This window comes from Nuphar pumila, chromosome 10, assembly GCF_984573655.1.
Source record: "Nuphar pumila chromosome 10, dmNupPumi1.hap1.1, whole genome shotgun sequence".
NCBI classification, from domain to species: domain Eukaryota; kingdom Viridiplantae; phylum Streptophyta; class Magnoliopsida; order Nymphaeales; family Nymphaeaceae; genus Nuphar; species Nuphar pumila.
Genome location: NC_143258.1, coordinates 37393551 through 37416344, shown reverse-complemented (window position 1 = coordinate 37416344; position 22794 = coordinate 37393551). Strand labels below are relative to the sequence as shown.

Sequence of the window (22794 nt, the reverse complement as noted above, 5' to 3'; positions counted from 1 at the left end):
ATATACTTGCATGTACGTTCCTATGGGTCGATGTACAATTTCATTCTTCGATCATTATTTTGCATAGTTGCTTATGAGTTGAGGTGTGGTTTCGTATTTCTTGAAATACATATGCCCTTGTTTGCTTGCATACATTTTTGCCTGCACGTTTCCTTTGAGTGAGGTACGACTTCGTGTCTCGTGTATTACTTATGACCTTATGTGTTTGCCTATCTAACTGGTCAAGGTATGGTTTTGGTACCTCGTGTGTTACTTATGTGCGTTTCGCTCGATGTGCGGCATTGCAAGTCGAGAGTTGCTTGTTGTCAGGTTATAACCTGCATATGCTCATATTTATGGTAAATATGTACTTACATAAACGTAGTCTTGTGCCTATCCTGATATCACTTGTTTCAAAACACTAGAAGTTGCACTTGTGCACTATAGTTCTTTTAAAGAGGATTTCCTTCTGCAAACCCAGGGCTCTTCAAAATGCACAACTTTTGCAAAGTATGATTAAGTCTTGCAGGATTGCGAAGTCACATTTGGCCCCTCCCAAGTCCACACACTTGGGAGAAATGTTTTATAACCTTGATTCAAGTTGCGGCTCATTTTGAATAACCCCGATCAGGGGCATGAGCATATGAATGAGTGGGGTTCTGTTGAAGGACCCATCCTTTATGTATCAATCTAGTGTCACATGTCGATACTAAAATAAATTTTGGATGTAAGATTGATAGTGTTGTGTCTTGTGTGAATGACTTAATGTGGCATTATGGCTTTTAAGGATGAATCGTGTCAAATGAGCACTCCTATATTTTTTTTGAATTGTTATGAAGTTGTGTGTTGGGTATTCCTTTTGAGATGCCCACAGACCTCCCTGGTTCAGTATAGCGTACTTTTAGACATGCACAACATGTTAAGTACTTTGTTGATCGGAGGAGAGATTCGAGATGACCTTGCATTATGAAATATGAAAAATGTTGTTGAAGTGAATTCAAAACTTATCTTGCCAGGCTGTGTTGTATTAATTCTTTTGCAGATAATATCTGTTGGGGTTTCTTTTGTGGAACCATATCCCTTTCATCGTAGTCGTACTTATGACATGTACGATCGTACTTTTTGACAAGTACGTCTTCTTACGTTGCGATGATTGGATGAGTAGGTTGTGGCAACCTCGATGAGCGCAAATAAGAAAATATTGTGATCACCTAAATAAGTGATGTTTTCGCCTTCACCGGCAAGATACTCGAGTGGGTCGAAAGACCATGGTTTGTAGAATGGGTCTTCAGTTAACTACCCCTGATGTACTCATTTGAATCGCTGACTCCTGTCAGGAGAGAGGACAGGATGGTACAAAACTTCGATGGACAGGCCATTAATGGCAGTTACGAGCAAAAGACTCGGCTTCCTCAGTTATCGGAGTTAGGGGAATGAGACTACCATAATTATCCTAGGTGGTAGCTCTCCATGTTTGGGATGCATCCATTGTTTATGCTGCTTCGGGGATTTCTCTCTTGGTCACCGACCGTCCCCTTAGGTGCGGACTCAGTCAGCTATCCGGGTTATCATAAAATACATAGCATAATAAACCCCCGGATCAGTCTAGGCTGTTTCTAGAGTCGTGCCTTGTGCGTACCCGCTTGGCTAGTTAATATCGAAACATAATCTGATCACACAATTTGTTGAGTTATGCCCATATGGAAGTTATAGGGTACAACAGGTTCAATACTTATGGAATTGCGTGTGTAGTTGACGAAGCATTGTATTTTGCTAGTTAACTTTCTTGTGCAGTGCTTCGCTTGTAATAGTTAGCCTACTTGTGCCAGTAAAATGCTTGTAATAATTTTAGCATTGTGCTCATGATAGTTGCTCTCTGAATCTGTTGAAATTAAATTGCTATATAATTGTCTGTCTACCTGACATATTAAATTATTCTGCTTAATTATGTTCAATATTGTCATGTCTGTGCACCTACCAGTTTTTAGTGAAACTGACCCATTTTATGGGCAAGTAATGGATAGGTAATACAGTCGCGATGGCATGATGGCGTGATGAGATCAAGATAGAGCTCTTTCCCTGACGTTTCGCTCCAGAGGACATGTTGGTAAATTTGGAATAAAGTGTGTTTCAAAATTTCTCTTTTCTTAAACCGTGAGTTAATAAAACTGTTTTAGTAAGCTTCTTCTTGGTTTCAACAAACGAATTCTCAATTATTGAAACTCCGTTTCTAGACCATTTGATTTCAATGGTTGTGCGGGATTTGACAAAAGGAAAGTTTACGCTGTAATGCGCTCAAGGTCCATTGACTTGTGGTTTTAAAAATATCATTTTCCGCTAAAGTATTATTTAAACTCTGATTATTGTATGATTTGAAAGCTTTTTAAACTATTCAAAAAAGTTACAAGTCCTGGATTTTTGAGGCGTTACATTGATTCAGATTTATCAAGTTACATGCTCATGCATCTGAATATATTTCTATATTTCAATTTTTATCGAGCTTTGTACTAATGTATATGTGCAACCAACATGCTGCCCATGTGGTATAGGTCTGGCTGACCCATGTGTATGAGTACGATCATGTACATGGATTTACATGTTGGATTGTAGTATGGCCGACCTATGTACATGATTTTAATTATATACATGGATCAACCCCAGCTATTGGCTTGATTATCGAACCAACAAAGGTAAAATTTCTGCATAGTTGATTTGAGTACATGAAATTGGTCATGTACATGTTTAAGATTGATATATGTATTCTTTTTGAGATAATACAAAAACATGATCCTGATTTAATTAGTTTGTAATTGTGCATATCATATGCATAAATCTGAAAATAAATTGATGTTTGCGTGACTTTGATCATATGCATGTTTGGTTGTTAATGTATAGAATTGATCATGAATGATGTGCTTTGCAAGCATCTATTTGCATGTGTATGTACTTGACTTAATGTGCATTCATATTTTGTGTTTTGAATATGCATTGTGAATATGTTTAGGAACAGTGTGTGTTTTGCATGTTTACTGAAATTTTGCAAAAATGCATAAATTACTTTTGAGATGTGGTGATGGTCAGATGTGAACTACTATGGGCTATGTAGGCCAGGAGTATGTGTTGCTCCAATCGTTGTTGATTTTATTTATGCATTACAAAATTTATTTCTGGAAACTTCTTGACTTTTCCAAATATAATTACACTGTTAAATTGTGAGGGTCAGGGCTCGAAATTTGTGGGTTTTGCATGTGGATTTGCAAAACGATTCTTACGTAAAGAATTTGAAATTTGTTTTATAATGGTAAAAGAGACCAAACAGTAGAATTAATCACTTCCTTGATGTCCCTTTCAAAGTGTGCGAATCTTGGATGACAGTCATGGGGGGCCGTGAAGATACTAAAACTTTGTGTGCAATTGTGCCCCTGAACTCGATATGATAGTTCACCTCTGAGCTACGGTTTTAAGGAGATTTCAACCACTTTGCCTAAGAGTGGTGTTGCTGACACATCTGTAGTTTTGGTATACCAAGAAAGTGACGTCAATGGTTGATGATTTCTATTAATGTCTCGATATTAGGTGAGGATTCCTAATATTTCGATGGAAGGTGAGGATTCTTGATATTGGTCGAGCAATAAGTATAAAACCCAGTAATAAAATACAAATTATGTGTTAAGCTACTACTGTAAGCCTAACTTAAACTTCAAAAATTTGTGCCTGTTTTGAGTACCTGTGGGGTTTAAGGAAAAGTGAAAATTAAATTTGTATGCATTTAATTGGGACATGCATGCAAAAACAAGATTGCACAAACTATCGTGGTATAAAACTCATGAGTCATACTATGAAACTTTGGGAGAGGGTGATTGAGTATAGGTTGGGGAAGGTTGTCATGCTATCGGAGAATCAATTTGATTTTATGCCTGGAAGATCAACTATGGAAGCTATACATCTTCTTAGACAACTTATTGAGAGATATAAAGAGATAAACAAAGATTTGCATATGCTTTTTATTGATTTGGAAAAGGCATACGATAAAGTGCCTAGGGATGTTCTCTGGTGGACAATGATGAAGAAAGATGTTTCTCTCAAGTACATTAGTATAATTAAAGATATATACGAAGGAGTAGTAGCCAATGTCCGCACTTGTGGAGGGGTGACAATCAATTTTCCTACAACAGTTGGGTTACATCAAGGATCTGCATTAAGTTCTTTCCTATTTGCTATAGTGATGGATGAACTTACGAGATCAATTCAAGAAAATGTGCCGTGGTGTATGTAGTTTGCTGATGATATTGTTTTGATTGATGAGTCTAGAGCTGGGGTTAATGCTAAGTTAGAATTATGGAGACAGACATTTGAAGCAAGAGGTTTTAAGTTGAGTAAGAGTAAGACAAAATATATGGAATGTCGGTTTAGTAAGCAACGAAGTAGTGATGTGAGTGTAGTGAAGCTTGGTGAGCAAAAAATACCGGTGGATGACTGTTTCAAATATTTGGGATCTATCATTCAAAAGTATGGAGAAATTGATGGAGATGTAAATCATAGGATAAGGGTTAGGTGGATGAAATGGAAAAGTGCAACTAGAGTGTTGTGCGATCGTAGAATGCCATTGCGGTTGAAGGGAAAGTTTTATAGGACGACAATTAAGCCCGCTTTACTATATGGTACGGAATGTTGGGCTGCCAAGAGACATCATATTCAAAAAATAAGTGTAGCTGAGATGTGTATGCTTAGATGGATGTGTGGAAATACAATAAAATATAAGATTCGAAACGAGGAGATACGTAAGAAGGTAGGCGTTGCATCCATTGAAAATAAGATGAGAGAGAATCGTTTACGGTGGTTTGGACATATTCGGCGAAGGCCTAATGATGCTCCAGTTAGAAGGATGGAGAAATGAGAAAATATATTAGTTAAAAGAGGTCGGGGTAGGCCTAAGAAGACTTGGATGGAGATGATAGGAAATGATATGAATGCTTTGAACCTCACCGAGGACATGGCATTGGATATAAATGATTGGAGGAAAATGATTCATGTGGAAGACCCAGAATGATTTTCTTTTTTGGTTCATATCGCCGACCCCAATTGTTTTGGGATGAAGGCGTAGTTGTTGTTGTTTGTATGCATGCAAAAACAACTCTAATAAGTTATTTATGCATGTGTATTAAATGATGCATATTTTACTGTTCAACATTAGTTCATGCATTTATGCAAATTTGGCCTTGCATGATATTTGTTTCTGCATGGTATTTGGTTTAAATGCTTGAATGATAAAGTGTTTGTAGTAAGCGATTGTTTGTGATATTCATCTGAAATTTATGTGTAACGACCCCAACTCATCTCCTTTGAAAATGCGGATTTTTTTTCTAAGAGTTGCGGAAACCTTCCCAGAGACCCGTGGTCCTCACAGTTCCAATTCCAACTGGATAGCCATAGACCACAAAAGAACTTGCAATTGACATCCATAAACTAACCATTACCTTTATTCATGAATTAAAAACAAATCTCAAAAATAAAGTGTCTGACTCAAGTAACTACTGAGGACAATAAGCAAATAACAAGAACACTAGACTGAAAAACCAAAACAAAGAGCCACTCTGTCCACAAAGAAGACTGTCAAAACTCGTTGTGATTCTCGCGCCCTCGCAGTAGCTGTCGACTTCACGGATCACCTGTTCCTGCGAAAAACCAATGAAGTAGGGTGTCAGAATCGAAATCCTGAGCACAGCTACTTCTTAATGAAACAAGTGAGATAAGGATCAAGATGAGATATCATGCAACAATTAATGGAAATACATACAAGACAGTTTATAGCAATTGAGAATTTATTTATGTAAAAATCATAAATGCTAAGCATGCAAGGACAGTAAAGCAGTAGCATCTACTAAAATTTCAGCATGCAACAAGAATTAAACATTCAACACCTACCCTCATGTATTGAGTAAAGAAACCATTAAAGTATGCATGATCTAATGCAAAACAGGAAAAATGCATGTCTTTTGTGCAATGCATGCATCATTTTATTATCTTCCATTAAGTCTTTTGTTTCCTTATGCATGCCCTATTAAATACATACAACTTTAAGTTTCTCTTTTTAATTACCATTGCCCGCGGATACACCAAACGGGTACAAACCCCGAGGTTAAGTTAGGTTCCCAGGGTAGCTTAGCACACAATTTATATTTTATTACTAGGTTCCAACTTAGCTCTCGAGCGAATCACCTTCGGAACATTAGACTTCCACATCTAATGTCGGGGACACAAGGGACACCCCACGCCCACAAGTGCCGCTTCCTTGGTACCAAAAACAACAGCTGTGTCAAACACACCACTCCCGGGTAAAGTGGCGGACTCTCCCTAAAACCGTGGTCAGGAGAAGGAACCTCAATATCGGGTTCAGGGGACCAAAATTAGCACACGGAGTTTTGTATCCTCACAGTCTCCCCAAGACCAGATTTCTAAGATCCCCATTCTCCAGATGAGTGATCCCAGAAGGTTTATTACACTGTGCTTTATTATTACTTTTTATTAAAATTTAATTTCTTAAGTTTTGCAACATCATATGCAAAAAGAAAGACAAAAGCTCGCATCTACCTCGCGAGAGCCATCACAGGACTCCGGCCTGTGGAAACATATAGAACAGTGCAATAAAGCTGAAATATTTATGAAGCATGATCTTTGAAATGCATTGAAATGAGTAAGAGAAAATATTCCCACAGCTCGGGTTTACCAAACCCTCGATGATTCATTTTGATCACCGGAACACAAATGCAGGAATCACTATTATATGTAATGTAACAACACACATCAAGTACATTAATGAGTAAACATGTTCCAACAGTCATGTACACCACCTCAACTCCTAACATAAAGAGAAATGAGACTGTAGGTACATAATTCATGCTCAAGATTTATCATGCATCAAATGATTAGAATATTAACCTTACCAAGCACATAACCAGGGCCTGTTTTCCGATGCTAACCACCTATGTTACTAACATGGCATGATTCCCAGCATAAGAGAAGTTTTGAAATTAGCAGCTCAGCCCAGCCGACCCTATTGGCTGAGTGTGTCAGCATAAACACCGGCCCAAACAGGGGCTGCGTATGCTGTCCGGAAGCGTACCAAAAAAGGGGATGCCATATGCTAATATCCCTGATTACATATATATATATATATATATATGTAGATATGTATACAGACAGACCTATATATATAAGTATGTAAAAAGACTGGACTCAGCCCAGCCGATCCCATTGGCTGGGTCTGGCAGCATATTCACAGGTCCAGTATGGACCTGTGTATGCTGTCAAAACGACAGCCTATCCTATTTCGAAAACCACCATTGAATTACTTTATACGTATATCTCTTTTTGAAATCACTAGGTACAATCCCTTTTTGTCTCAGGTTTTCCTAAATGCCCAGCTAGTTAAGCTTCAACAGTTGCTAAGCAATGATCACAAATTCAATACCATATTTAATTTCTAAGACATATCAGAATTAAACTATGGATGAATTATCATCTCATTCTAACCATTCAAGTTCAAATAAAAGATGCCTATTAACATGATAATTTTGATGCAAAACTTTATTAAATAATATCAACGTTATTCTGACCGTTCCAGTTCAATTAAAAGATATCTATCAACATGATAATGCTGATGCAAAACTTCATTAATCAATATCAACTTATTCTAACCATTCAAATTAAAATAAGAATGCCTATCAGCTTGATAAATCTGGTGCCAATTTCATTAAACATTATCAACTTACTCTAACCATTCAAATTAAAATAAGACTGCCTATCAGCTTGATAAATCTGGTGCCAATTTCATTAAACAATATCAACTTACTCTAACCATTCAAATTAAAATAAGAATGCCTATCAGCTTGATAAATCTGATGCCAATTCCATTTAAACAATATCAATTTATTCTAACCATTCAAATTAAAATAAGACTGCCTATCAGCGTGATAAATCTGGTGCCAATTTCATTAAACATTATCAACTTACTCTAACCATTCAAATTAAAATAAGACTGCCTATCAGCTTGATAAATCTGGTGCCAATTTCATTAAACAATATCAACTTACTCTAACCATTCAAATTAAAATAAGACTGAGCTTGATAAATCTGGTGCCAATTTATTAAACAATATCAACATTATTCTGACCATTCAAATTAAAATAAGAAATTTGGAATAAAAGACTCAGCTAAAACTGGGTCTAGCACCCAGCCAGACCCACCCAGCCGACCCAGTTGGCTGGGTCTAGTTCACAGCCCAGCCGACTGCATACCTGGGCCCCAAACCATGTAGGAAAAACTTTTAAATCTGTTTTTTTTTTCTCTTCTCTTCAATACAACAAGAGCACAGAAGGTGCAAGGGAGTAACAGTGGAAACTGTTCTCCATGAGATTTCCATCGACTGCTGCATGGAAATCAAATCTCCACCGATGCCCCATTTGAATCAAAAAGAGGTACCCGTACCTTTTTGAAGGGTATTCCGGCTATCGGATGCTGGGGACGCGAAAACACGGTCGGCTGAGGTTGCCCCTTGCTGTTGCCGTGACAGGGAGCTCGCTGGAGGGATTTTGATGGCTGTCGCAGCTTTCCGGCGACCTCCTTTCCTCCGGTGTGTGCGCATCGAGCAAGCGAGAGAGATGGGGAAAGATGGGGAAGAGAGAGCCCGAGTGAAGAGGGCATAACCCTCTCTTCACTCCCCTTTTATCGACCCCAGGCCCCCTCCTTCCTCGCCGAGATGGGAGGGGGAGGTCGGTTACGCCCTGCGTAACACCCCCTTCCCCCTTTCCTTTCCTGTTAGGGTTTATCGGGCAACCCTTATCGGGTTGCCCTTTCTGTTTTAAAAGGGCTGTTAGTCGGGGTGGGGCTCGGGTCCGAACCCGGGACCCGCAACCCGGCCCCAAAACAAAATGGGTCCACAAGTGGATCCAAATGGATCCACTATGGATCCTCGAATTAAATTAAAATTTTAAATTAGAAAAATTTTCATTTATCTATTAATACCCTTTAAATCAAGATTTCAAATAAATCAATCCTAATTACCCCCCTTTATGGGTCCTGGATCCGTAATGTGGATCTAGGCCCAAATTGAAAAATTTGAAATATTTTCTAATAAAAATCTCGGGTTTTACATTATGTATAAATTTGTTTATGCTATTTTCTTTTCTGTTTGGATTTTTAGAGGAATTTGTAAAAAGGACTTCGGTTCTTACCCGTTTTTTTAAAACTGTTTTATAGGCACAGATGCGCAGTGATGTCAGACTGAAGGCTTTGAGAGTTGTGACTGGCGTTCTGGGTTATGACAGATGACTCAAATTGACACCCTTCGACTTTTGATTAAATTAATAAAGTTTGATTTATTTCTTCAGTTGATTCAATGCTAAGTATGATTTGTGGTTTGGTATATTAAATTTGTGATGCCTCAGATCCTTGGGTTTGTTTCCGCAATTGTTTAAAAAAAAAAATTCACTATTTTTACGAGGGTCAGTTGCGGTTGTTGTTGTTATATATATATATAACCAAGAGCTTATACACTGACCAACATGATTCAACATCAGCCCCCATGCATAGGGCATGGCAGGACACGAAACAAAAAGGGACCATACAACCTCAAAGCATGGTACAGTCTGGGTAATGTCCAGTCTCGTAAAGATTGAACTGAATCAAAGTAAAGATGACAGATTTAAGGAAAAATTAAATCTGAACAGGGTCAATGTAACGCCCCAAAATTTTAACCCAGATTTTTCCAGGATTTTTTTTTTCTTCTTTTTAAACCAACAAATGATTCTAGGGTTAAGCATTTCAGAACGATACAGGAAGGTAAAAGAAAACCACGCCATTTATTTATTTATTTATTTATTTTCAATAATAATAGAATCCAAATAGAGTTTGTCACATCATCAGTCTTAAAACAAAAATTTCAATCAAAAAGCAATTAGGACCGTCAGGGAACAAATAAATCCAGTCATGGTCAGCGCCTCATCCTGCTTCGCCCATGGACTACTCTGTGCCTGAAAATGATAAAAATTATAGGAATTAGACTACCACGTCTAAGTAGGAAAACTGTAATTATTCTTGCAAGTAGATCATGTGTCAGGTGTGATGTGGGTGTTGTGTTGGAATTTCTGTCTAAACATAAACACATAGGGAATCCGATGTGATAGCAATAATAGACATATATCTGCATAGAAAGGTAGATTATGTAACAGTTATACTTAAGCAAAAAGCATTTTATGCAACTACAACAATTAAGCAAGGTATTAAGCAATTAAGGCAGAACTTACACTAACATGAATAACATCTATATAACATCCATAATATGAATTCAATTAATTAATGTATGCACAGTTTAGGATGTTGTTTCATCATAAGCACCGAATATAAAGCATGATGAAAAAGTATGCAAATGTCTCTTTAATGACTCCACACAGTGATACCTAACTGTTCTAGCTGATGTTTATCCTTTCTTATCCCGCGGGTACACACGGGCCAAGGCAACCATCACAGAAGAGAACGTTCGGGGGTATATTATTCAAGGTTGTTTTATTAACCCGAACATTCTAACTGTGACTGAAAATCCCAAAGGAGCGGCCAGTGACCGAGAGAATCTCCCAAAGGCCAAAACCAAAACAGGATGCATCCCTAACTTCTGCAGAAGTTCATATAACTACCACCTAGGACCAATTGGTAGTCTGGGTCCCCCAACTCCGAGGACTGGGGACCAACGAGTCACTTTAGCTCGAAACCAAAATTATGTCCCCGGAGTTTTGTACCACTTACCCTCTCCAAGGTAAACCTGAATCTGAGTGAGTAAATCCTTTCATTTAGTTAACCCTTCAGGGTGTAGGGGCATTTTCCCAAACCCCAATACTATTACTGTAGTAGATTCCCAACCTTAGTCATTTTTTTCCAAGTGTATGAATCAACCCCATCATTTTCTATATTATTTTCATAAACTCACTCAGAGTGCTCCGGTGCATTTAAACCGTTCAAGCACAAAAATTAATATTAGATTTTCTTACCAATATAATTGAATCAAATCACGTACCTACATTAGGTACCTAACCCGTATCGCCCATTGAGCAGGGTTTCCCAAACAACCCCACCACTACTAGAAAGGGATAACATCGACTTACTTAATCATTTACCCATTTAGGTTACCACTAGATTATTTCCTTTTTATTCACCATGCTCCACGGAAAAGAAATTCCCCTACTCGGAGTATGGGCAATATACAATGTCACTACCTAACATTTATTTGGTATGTCTTACTCATTTTCTACGTGAAGAGATCAAGGAATTATCTTAAGAATTCAAACTATCATTGGTGTACAGCTGCTACTCTAAGGTAGAAATTGGAATGTAAGAGAACTTGCAGTTTTATGTGGAATCTAATAACAAAGACTGTAAGACCCATTCAGCTTATTTCAGTAATACAAACACAAGAAAGTTCGTGCACAAGAGAAGTGACAACTAGGTATTTTTCAGCTAGCATACTGAAATACTAAAATCCAACATACCAAAACCTAACCTTTTTATGTGTATCACAATACAGGCCGAAAATAATAAAACTGTAAGCCCATTCCACCTATCTCAGTTATACATCACAGGAAATTCAAGGTACTAGATCACCCAATCATTACAAGGTATATATATATATATATTTTGAATAATTAAGTATAGTATAACATGTTGGGTTACGCAATAGACCAGTAAATCCAACTAGACACTGTTCAGCCATATTAATTTGAGTATCATTTAACATTACAGTTCACTAGATTACAGCATGTACAATAGCTATCGGTTCAGCCAATTACCGTACTAAGTATAGCACAGCATGTTGAGTTACACAAGAAACCAATAAATCCAACTAGACACTGTTCAGCCATATTAAATTAAGTAACATTTAACATTACAGTTCACTAGATTACAGCATGTACAATAGCTATTGGTTCAGCCAATTACCGTACTAAGTATAGCAGAGCATGTTGGGTTACACAAGAAACCAATAAATCCAACTAGACACTGTTCAGCCATATTAAATTAAGTATCATTTAACATTTCAACTCATTAATTTCAGTATGTTGTATTATGCTGAACATAAACAACAAAAAAAAAAGAACAACTAACAGCTAAACATTCCTCCATGGTGGGAACCAAGATAACTCGGCTGGACCCAAAAACAAAAGCAGCTATTTGTTAGGTTCTCCCACAAGTTAAATTAGTAAAATCAATAACCCTACACATATCCATACACACAGTAGTAAGACATTAATGCTACCCGTACAAAAACTATTAATTTAAGGCATGCTGTATTCATTATTCCAGTATACAAAATGATTGCAGCTATGATTCAACGCAATATCAGATCCTAATTTGACACAGTCATACACATTTTCAGACTTGGAAGGATTGAAGAAAAACCCACAGACCAAGGTCAAGAAAAACCTAGTTCAAACTAGGGTTTTTTGATAAAAAAAAAGAGATAGATTTTTCCATCTAACTTTCGGTCAAAGTATCTAATCCGAGAATGAAGCAAAACACCCAATCGGTAAGAAAAACCCAGTTTCCCCCAATCTCCGATCTTATTGACTGTCCGGCAACCAAAACCCCCCTTCAATCAGTCGTTTTGGGTTTTTGACAACCCACACCCCACTCAATCCATGATCGACCTGAAGAAAAATTAGAGAAACCCTACCATTTTCCGGTGAAGTTGTTGCGGCAGCTACGAGAGGGGTCGGTTGGCCTGGACAGCACCGCCACCGGAGAGGTCGGTTGCGTCTCCTGACACGGATTCAAACAGCATGCCCGAGCTCGGGGGAGGGGAATCCGAGGGTTAGAGAGAGAAGAGAGAGAAAGGGGATGGCGAGAGAGAGGAAAGAGGGTTCGGGGTCCCTCCTTTGTAGGTGGGTGGCCTCCCGAAAAGGAAGGAGCTCCTCCTCCTCCCGGCGGCTGCGGTGTGCTCCCCCACCTCCCATCTCCTTATGTGTTAGGGTTCGGCTGAACCCTAACACCCGATATCTCAGGGGAGAGGGTTTTCCCCTCTAAATTTTTTTTTATCGGGCAACCCATATCGGGTTGCCCCCTTATTAACCCCTCTTTTAATTTAACAGGGTGTGGGTCGGGTCCGGGTCCGACCCACGACCTGCGATGCCGGATCCGATTGCGGTTTGGATCCGGGTCGCATGAATAGCACTGGATCCAGGAGTTGGATCCACTTGAGTCCAACAATGGTTTTAAAAAAAAATATTATTATTACTTATTTATTTATATTGTATTACTAAAATACTCAATTATGCAAATTTTTCTTTTGGATCCAATAACGGATCCCAGGCCCAAATCCACACAATTCTTTAAGTTTTAGTGTAAAATTTGTGGTTGTTACAGTCAATCTATGCGTCAACTTATTTCTCAAAGCAACACAACCTAAACTTAATTTCCTGAGCACATGATAGGCTGACAATGGAAAAGGTCCAAGACATGCGATAAATCAAGATACATATATCAATTTAAGCACACGAAAAGCCATATGTTTATGATCAGATCAACATCAAACTGTTTTCTTTATACAAACTGTCACATCTGATCAAAACAAAAAATGCTGGTTAAATTTCCAAATTTACACTATGATCCAATCATACTCAATCAAGTGCGTAAAAATTTGTACAGAATTTCTGATTCATCATAAAACAAGCAGCTGGAACATCAAATACAAGATTTTCAAAGTAAAATACTTATCATGAATCCAAATTAATAAAAAAACACAGTTTTAATCACAAAATATGTATTGATTTTGATTGTATAATAGAATATATTTTATGAACAGAAGTACTGATCCAACAGATCGAGCTTCACTCAGCATGTACTTCATTCAAGAAAGGAGACACAAACTATAGTCCACAAACCCACCGTGAACCCAGTCCAAGAGCACATTACCGATACATCTAATAAAGATAGAAGTTTAAAAACCTTAATCAAAGTCTTTGAAACAATTTTAAGTGCTTTTTAATTATCTAAGACCCAAATCTGAAAAAAAAGTATTGATGTACCAATCAGCAGCAACAGCCAGGGTACAACAAATTAAAAAAATCTGTGCCAAGATTCACAGATTCTCCTCTTATCCTAAACCCATGTTGAATGGATTTAGGCTAACCTCCTGCTACTGGATTAAGAGGGAGACCCGTACTTTTGCTGTTTTGAACAACGAAGAAAGTGGAGGAAGATGAAGGAGACGTTGAAGATGGAGCTGCAGTCGCCCTTCCACACACCGATCTCTCTCTCTCTCTCCCTCTCTCCTTCTCACACGATTTCAGCTTCTTCTCTCTCTTTTTCAAAAATGATATTGAGAGAGAGAGAGAGGAAACATGCCTATTAATAACCCAACTAGGACTCCTCCTATGGAGGGACGTCCCTATCAGAAAATAGAAAGAACTCTATTTCCTTAAGAAAATAGAGATCCTTTCTAACCAAACTCTATTAGAATATATAGTATATATCTAATTTATATATATAATTTTACTATTTTTATTTTAGTTAAAATTTACTTGTAAAACTTATTTATCCACACCCATATGGATCATGGATCTTGGCCCAAAGGGTCCAAGATCCATATTGGGATCCATTTAACATCAGCCACTAATATATATATATATCAATTCAACTAGTGAAAATATATTTATTTAATAAAAATCCTATTTATTAAATTTAAAATTTGGCACAATTTTGCGAGATATTATAGGACCCGAGTCTAATCGGGTCCACTATGAGAAAAACCATACTCGGACCCAATAAGAACTACATGAACCAGACCCGGACCATACCCGGTGAAACCATATTTTTTATCATTTCTACATTGAAAATTTGCGAGTCTTAATCGTAATTCGGGTCGGGTCCCAGTCCGGTATCAAATTTCACAAACTATACCCGGGTCCATGTATTAATGGGACCTTCAGGTCCTGACCCGTGTCTTAATCGGGTCTTATTATTTATCACCATACCCAGACCCTACAGGATTTGGTTTGGGTCCGGTCCGGGTAAACCGGATCTGTTGACACCCCTAATTGAATCTCCATTCATATCTATACTATTTTAGGCATGTAAAAGATTATGCGGCAGGTTCTATATAGTATTACATTAAATCAATGTGCTTGTAGGCACATATGCTTGCGATTAATGGTGAAGAGAAGTTTGTCAATGATGTGCATGATCACATTGATCATTTTCTGGCAATTCTGGAAAAAAGAAAAACTGTGGCTTTCTTGCATCTATCTGCTGTGTCTGTTTAGATATGCAAATATTTATGTACAAATATGTTTTTATGGCCTAATTCCTTCAAAGTCATGTTCATTATTGTTTGAGTGCTTGAATACAATGTCGCCTTCTTTGCATATTTCACACAAGTGATCATAAGTTAGGGTATGCTAGCCAACAGTTATCCATGGAGAGATGAGTGAAATCTAACTTGATTAGATCATTTTCTTTTCCTGATTGAAGGCATGTAGCAGTATAATGGTGTTGTCAATGGTATTACAAATATGAGTGCCACAAAGAAAAGTAGCTGCGGATCTATTCACCATCTTCTGCATGATCTTACTCAAAATTAGGTGTTTTTCTGATCTTGTAATCACCACTATGATAAAGTAGTTTTGTAACTTTGAACTTTGGACTGAGCATCATTATAAAAGGTGAAGGACTTGGACTAGAAGATTTTTACAAATTTCTTTCATGAGTATTATATGGACGATTCCCCTAAAAGGCTTTACATGAATAGGTGCAGTTACTTGAGGTCTGGAAATAAAAGACGGGGATAGGCAAGTGATTCGGTCTTGAGTATCCATTTTTGGTTGGTAGTTAAAAATTTGTGATTGAGTGAAAGATGCACAGTGAGATCCATGCTTAATATTCAAACCTTGAACATGCCTTCTGGTAAAGTTATCAAGAAGCCCATCTGCATACCTACTAACAAAGCCATTATAGTGTTTGGATGAGTCACATTCATTAAATTTTAACACTATTTGTCATAGTCCATTGGTTCAGATGAACCTTGTGAAGCTCAATTTAGTAGCAAGTAGAAACTGAAATAAACTATCAACTGTCATTGTCATTGAAAATAAATGACAGCACCGTTTTAGCTGGTTTGTATCCAACTACCTTGCACCTATGTAGTGATTAATTTAAATTATATCTGGCAATATGATAATCTTCTCTATATTCACATTCTTTTTTCAGCCAGAAATAATTAAATTTATCAAATTTAGAGTCAGGCTCTCTCTCTAAGATACTATAAGCTTGGCCATCCAACTGGTTTTTAGGATGAATTTCATCAAAAGACATCTTTTGTTGCATGATAAGCCAGCACCTTTCCCCTTACATCAATCTCGACAAAATGGATAAACACGAGTTCAACATTAACAAGGAAATGAAGCTTTACTAATGGAATTAAACAAACCAAAAAGAAAAAAAAATCTTGATCATTACTTTCGTTTAGATCAATCCTTGATCTAAAACAAGATGCGTGCCTTGGCATGGCTTGAATTTTGAACTATGATGCATTTTAGACTTATGAGTGTTATACCCATATAGGCATTGTGGAACTGTGATATGTTTGATAGCAGTAATAATAAAGATAAGTTGATATTTCTTGTTTGTAACCATTGTTTGGGTTTAGTTTTATTTTAAACAAATAACAAAACTGTCTCTTGAATTGCAGCTGAATTTTTGTTTTTCTTATTTGTCATGATTATGCCTTGGAACTTAGTCTATGAAATGATAATTTTTTGGAAATGAGTAGAAAATTTGAACCTACACTCTAATATGCAGGCTCCATTCTCTTCAAGACATTCACCTCGTGGCATCTTTTGTAGTAGGACGCTAAATCTTAGGTCAATCAGCGCTGTTGGGTATGACATGGACTATACCTTGATTCAATATAATGTGATGGTAATTACTGCTCTCTGTGCTGTATTTATTCATTGGGCCATTGTACTTCTTGCTTAAGTTAATGTGAGTCTTGGCATGTTATACTTATTCTTAGATAACATGATTCATTTATGCTTCTTTTGTTTTCTTCTTTTCTACAGGTTGGATGTCTCATAACGTAGGAAATGCTTTTCATGAAGAACACAAAGAAAGAAAACAAGGGAAGAAAAGATGAAACTACCCTAAACTTGAATAATGAAAGTACAGCATATCACTATAAACTCGCCATAAGCCTGCAACCTAAAGTAGCATAATCTGAATAGTAATCATAGTACAATAAATAATGTTGATAACCGCATAGCTAGCCACATGTAAAATGAAAATAAACTGATGTAACCCATATAACCCTAATAATATGGTATTTTGCATATATCTGATTGACATGCAAAAGCAAAGGAAGCATGTCGTCTCTAGTTTAAGTTTTCATCAAAGATATAACCATGGCATACATGTTATACAACAGCTTCAACACTTCACATAAAAGGGAACTACAGATCTTGCGACTCTTATCTTGCCAAACAGAAGTAAGGTTCACATGCTAACACAATCATCAATATTGAGAATACTGAGAATGGAAAGCAGAGAACATGCCAAAAACAATAAAAGGAAAATGAACCCTTTATGAAAAAGCAAAGAAAACAAGATGATGCCAGAAGGAAAACCATCCCGCATGCTCAAAATCAAAGAACAACAATACCTATCATGGAAAACAAAGAAACAAGAGCATCACCAATATTAAGATGGAAAAAATTGACCAATATGCTGAAAATTAAAAGAGGCAAGGCCTAGAGCATGAAGGGCAAGAGCGAGAGTAGACCATATTTTTTCAGAATTTTGGTTCTTTGTGAAGGTTGCATTTCCTCTCTCGCTCAAACTTAGTGTAGGGGTGTCTGAGAAAATATGTTGTGAAGGAGAAAATGAGGAAAGAAAGGCCTTTTGTCAAATCATGCACCTGGATTTTTTCCATTTGTTTATTGTAAGATTATCTTGAGCAAGGGAGGAGGGAAGAGACTCAGATACATCAAAGATCCCACAAGCTGTCTGTAGGGGGTGGGATCGGAGAGAGGAATGCCATCATCAATTTTCATTTTGGCTCCTACTATAGCAGGAGTTTCACAAACCTTATCATCTGTAATACCTGACCGGTCAATAATCTCAGAGGCAAGCTTAGTTTGAGATAAAAAATACTCTCTATGAGAATATGCTACTTCAATACCCAAAAAATAAGTTAGAAATCCGAAATCAGACATTTCAAACCTATCCTTCAAAATTGATTTTATGCTTTTAACCCCTTTAGAATCACTTCCGGTTATAAGCATATCATCTACATATAAGAGCAGAATGACAATCCCTGCATTGGTTTTTCTAACAAATAAGGCAGTGTCAGTGAAACACGAAGAAAAACCATTTTCTAACGTTATGGAGTTAAATCTATCATACCAAGCCTTGGGGGCGTGTTTTAAACCATAAAGTGCTTTTCGAAGACGAAACACTTTCTGTAACGCCCCAAAATTTCGACTTGTGATTTCGAAAACCTTATCGAAAAACCTTTCAAGATTTAAAGTTTTAATTTTTAAAAACGACAGCGGAAGACATTTAGAAAGGAACACAAGTCAACAATCCTGAGTACGTTAGCTGAAAAAAAAAACATCATTCACTTGTACAACAACTTAAAGGAATTTAAGTAATAAGACAATAGATTTAAAAATTTGCAGTTTATTACAAAATGAGCATTTTATTCCAAAGTTCAATAAATCTAAGAAAAACTCCAAAAAGACCCAAAGCCAAGCCGCCAGCAGAAAGAAAATAAATCTTGATCCATATTGCACCATGCCATCGGCCGCTAGTGAAGTCCTACTCCTCACCTGCCCATGAAATGGGTCAGTTTCATAACAAACCAGTAGGTGCACGAACAGATCAGTAGAATGAAAATAAAACAGGACATTCATGAGATAAGCAGTTATGATATTTAAGCAATTAAAGCAATTGTAGTCTATTCTAACAAATGTAATAAGTGCAAAGAGCTGTTCGTTGAAGCCGTGTAAGTCTCAGTCATCTACAACTATTCATGAATATATTCTTTAAGTTCTGATATTAACTGGCATATGGGTACGCATAGACGCGAAACGTAGAAACAACCGAGACCGATTCGGGGGTTTATTATGTCAGGTGTTTTCATTAACCCGGATGACTGACTGAGTCCGTTCCTAAGGGGACGGTCAGTGACCAAGAGAGTAAATCCCCAAAGGCATTTGTGGCCCATGGATGCATCCAACTTCTGCAGAAGTGCCTGGGAGTTACCACCTAGGATAATTTATGGTAATCCCAATTCCCCTAACTCCGATGACTGGAGAAACCGAGTCTTTTGCCCGTGGGGTGGTTGTTAACAACCTGTCCATCGGAGTCTTTGTACCATCCATCCTCTCCCTTGATGAACCGTGAAGATCGGATGGGTACGACGGGGGTTTCTTAACCGCCGCCCCATCCTAAATGCTCTGGTCCATTAGACCCACTCGAGCATCTTGCCTGTGAAGGCGAATGGTCACCATTTATGTGATCTCAGCATTTTGCTAATTGCACTCATCGAGGTTGCTACAACCTCATCATCCCACCATCGTAACCCACATGGGACGTACTTGTCCAAAAGTACGGTTGTACCTCCCAAGAGGTACGACTACGATGAGAGGGCAACATAAAAGGTTTTATGATTCTTTTGGTTCATACATGACATGTATTGCTTTTCTGAGCAATTGGCCGGTGGAGGCCGATAATATCACATCAAAATCAATAAAGTGTTAATTCCTACTTTAGGATATTCCATGACCTCACATAAAATTTATACCGCACATGACTTAAGGTTCAGTTACAATAGCAATTGCAGTGGTTTTCTCTTCAGAATTGAGTCTACTCACAAGTCTATCTCAAGTATGCAGTTCAAAGAATAAGCATGCGGAACAGACAATCACGAGTTAATTAATCCTACACGTAAACAGGTATGCCAATTAAACTACTTGATTCTTTCTAGAATGAGTCTAACCACAGAATTTACATTAAGCATGCAATTTCAAAAGAATCAAAATTAGTAAAACTCTGACCAGCCAATACTTCTTCATGTAAGCAGGTATGTAAAAATAACTATTCTATCTCAGAAGTCTTATTTTATTTTGTTCATACATACTATTCGTGCGACTTTCCCCTACCTCGGGATGTCGTGCAGCTGTGTGCGTCTACGCGTGTAGATGATACGAGGCTCGGGCCGCGGAGCCAGAGCGGGGGTCCGATGCGAGGTCTGCAACAGTGCTACGTTAATTATTATGCGGAGAAATAGAAAAACAAGCCTGCCTATAGGAAAAGAGAGAGGCAGCAGGGGTGTGCCCCTGCTGGCCGAAAACAGACAAGCGACAGGGGACAAGCCCTTGCCAAATGCAAAGAAGCGGCAGGGGCGGAGCCCCTGCCGGCAAAATAAATGTGGCAGGGGCTGAGCCCCTGCCAGCAACAGCCAAGTGGCAGGGGCTGAGCCCCTGCCTGCGAAAATGAAAGTGGCAGGGGCTGAGCCCCTGCCAGCAACGATGAAGTGGCAGGGGCTGAGCCCCTGCCGGCAAAAATGAAAGTGGCAGGGGCTGAGCCCCTGCCAACAACAATTATGTGGCAGGGGTTGAGCCCCTGCCGGCAATAGAAGAGTGGCAGGGGTTGAGCCCCTGCCAGAAACGTCAAGTGGCAGGGGCTGAGCCCCTGCCGGGAACATCGAATCGGCAGGGGCTGAGCCCCTGCCGACAGACACGAGACGGCAGGGGCCCAGCCCCTGCCGATGGCGGTGAGGTGGCAGGGCCTCGGCCCCTGCCTGGAAGAGTCAACGAATGGCAGGGGCCCCAGCCCCTGCCAGACCGAGTCATGGCGACCCCAAAACAATGACGGCAAACAGGTACCGCTGGGGTGACTGGACCCCTGCCGGCCCTTCGATAGCCCCTGGTAGAAAGGGGGAAGAAAAAATGGCGTCAGGGTCTGAGGGCTCCCTGTCGACCCTCCGAAAGGCACAGGGGACGTGGGAGGGCGCGGCAGGGGCCGTGCGCCGCCTGTCGGCCTCCCGACGAGGTGACAGAGAGGGGGGTGAGGAAGAGAAGAGGGAGGAGAAGAGAAGAGGGAGGCGTACCTGGGAGTGGTGGCCGGCGTCGGCGGCGGGGCGCATTGAGGGAGGAGACCGGCGTGGAGGGGGGGGGGGGGCGAGGGCTGCGAGAGGGAGGCGTGACTCCCCTCGCCCTCCAACGTCTCTCTTAAAGGCGAAGGGGGCAACGAAAGGGGAAACCCCTGGTGGGTTTCCCAAATCTTCCCGCAAGCGAAGGGGGAGAAGGGGGGTTGCGGCGCCCGAAAGCTCGGGTGAGCTCGGGTTATGTAAAACCCTAATACAAAAGGGGCCCCGGGTCGGGTCCGGACCCGACCCGACCCGGGTCCAATTTTTTTTTTTTTAAATGGGGTTTTACACTTTCACTTTGGGAGTCTCCATTCCTGGTGGAGCATCCATATATACCTCTTCATTTAGATCACCATTTAGGAAGGCGTTTTTAACATCCATTTGATAGATGTTCCATTTGTTGATTGCGGCAACGGTAATGAGACATCAGACAGTGACCATTCAGGCCACAGGGGCAAAAGTTTCTTTATAGTCAATCCCGTATTCTTGACTATATCCCTTTGCAACTAATCAGGCCTTGTATCTCTAAAGAGATCCATCACTCTTAGTTTTTACCTGAAATACCCATCTACACCCTATTGCTTTCTTACCCTTAGGAAGATCTTGGAACTCCCAAGTCTTTGCCCTATTGAGAGCTAAAAGCTCACATTCCATTGCTTTTAACCATTCATCATTCTTTTTGGCTTCTTCAAAGTTTTTGGGTTCTATATAGGAATGAATGGTGCTAAGGCAGGCTCTATGTTTAGGAGTAAACGAATCATATGAAATAAACCAAGAAGACATCTTTCTACTTCTCTCAGTTCTTCGTAGGTTTTCATCATTTGTTGAATTGGACCCACTAGGTTCACTGAATTTTTTAATTGCACTCCTAAAATTGTTTCTATCTCTATGGGTATATGTTATAGGATCTCTCAATGCTCCTTCATTTCTATGTTGGGAGATAAGTGGATATAAAGAGCCCTCTTCTTTATCATTGACGTCATTATGAATGAAATTGTCATCACTATCATCATCATGTGCTAACATTTCAAATAAAAAGGAGTAATCCATGTTTTCTTCAAAGGGTTCACTCCTTTTAAAACCATTAACATTTTTCATTAAACTTACATTTCTGGAAACATATAGCTTGTCATTCTTAATATCATAACAACGAAACCCTTTTTGGGTTTCAGAATATCCAAGAAAAGCGCAGGCAATGGCTTTTGGTGAAAGCTTGTTGTTCTTGTCAGCAAGAACGAAACATTTGCAACAAAAAATTCTCAACCGACTATAGTCGGGTTCTTTGGTATACAATTTTTCAAAAGGCGAGATATTGTTCAAGTTTTTATAAGGTAGCCGATTTATCAGATAGACAGATGCTAAAGCCGCTTCAGCCCAAAAACCTTTTGGGATGTTTTGAGAAACAAGTAATGTTCGAGTTGTTTCTATTATATGTCTATGCTTCCTTTCGGCTAATCCATTTTGTTGAGTGGTTTTGGGACAAGATCTTTGGTGAAGAATACCATGACTTTCAAGATAATTTTTGAATTCACTTGAAAGGTATTCTCCACCAGAGTCAGTTCTAAAAATTTTTAGATTCCCATTAAATTGATTTTTAATCATCATATGATAGGTTTTAAAAATCGAGA

General features: G+C 38.8%; 2 protein-coding genes across 2 annotated transcripts in view; one reads left to right on the top strand and one right to left on the bottom strand.

Annotated features, from left to right (window-relative positions):
• Nucleotides 1-22794, bottom strand: part of LOC149826674 (Pseudouridine synthase family protein) — a 249085-nt gene that overhangs the window by 29279 nt on the left and 197012 nt on the right. The window lies entirely within an intron of this gene.
• Nucleotides 1-22794, top strand: part of LOC149826676 (HAD-superfamily hydrolase, subfamily IG, 5'-nucleotidase) — a 182351-nt gene that overhangs the window by 25769 nt on the left and 133788 nt on the right. The window contains exon 3 of the mRNA XM_090018939.1: nucleotides 16819-16938. Within this exon, the coding sequence (XP_089875065.1) occupies nucleotides 16819-16938 (120 nt within the window). The remainder of the gene's footprint in view (nucleotides 1-16818; nucleotides 16939-22794) is intronic.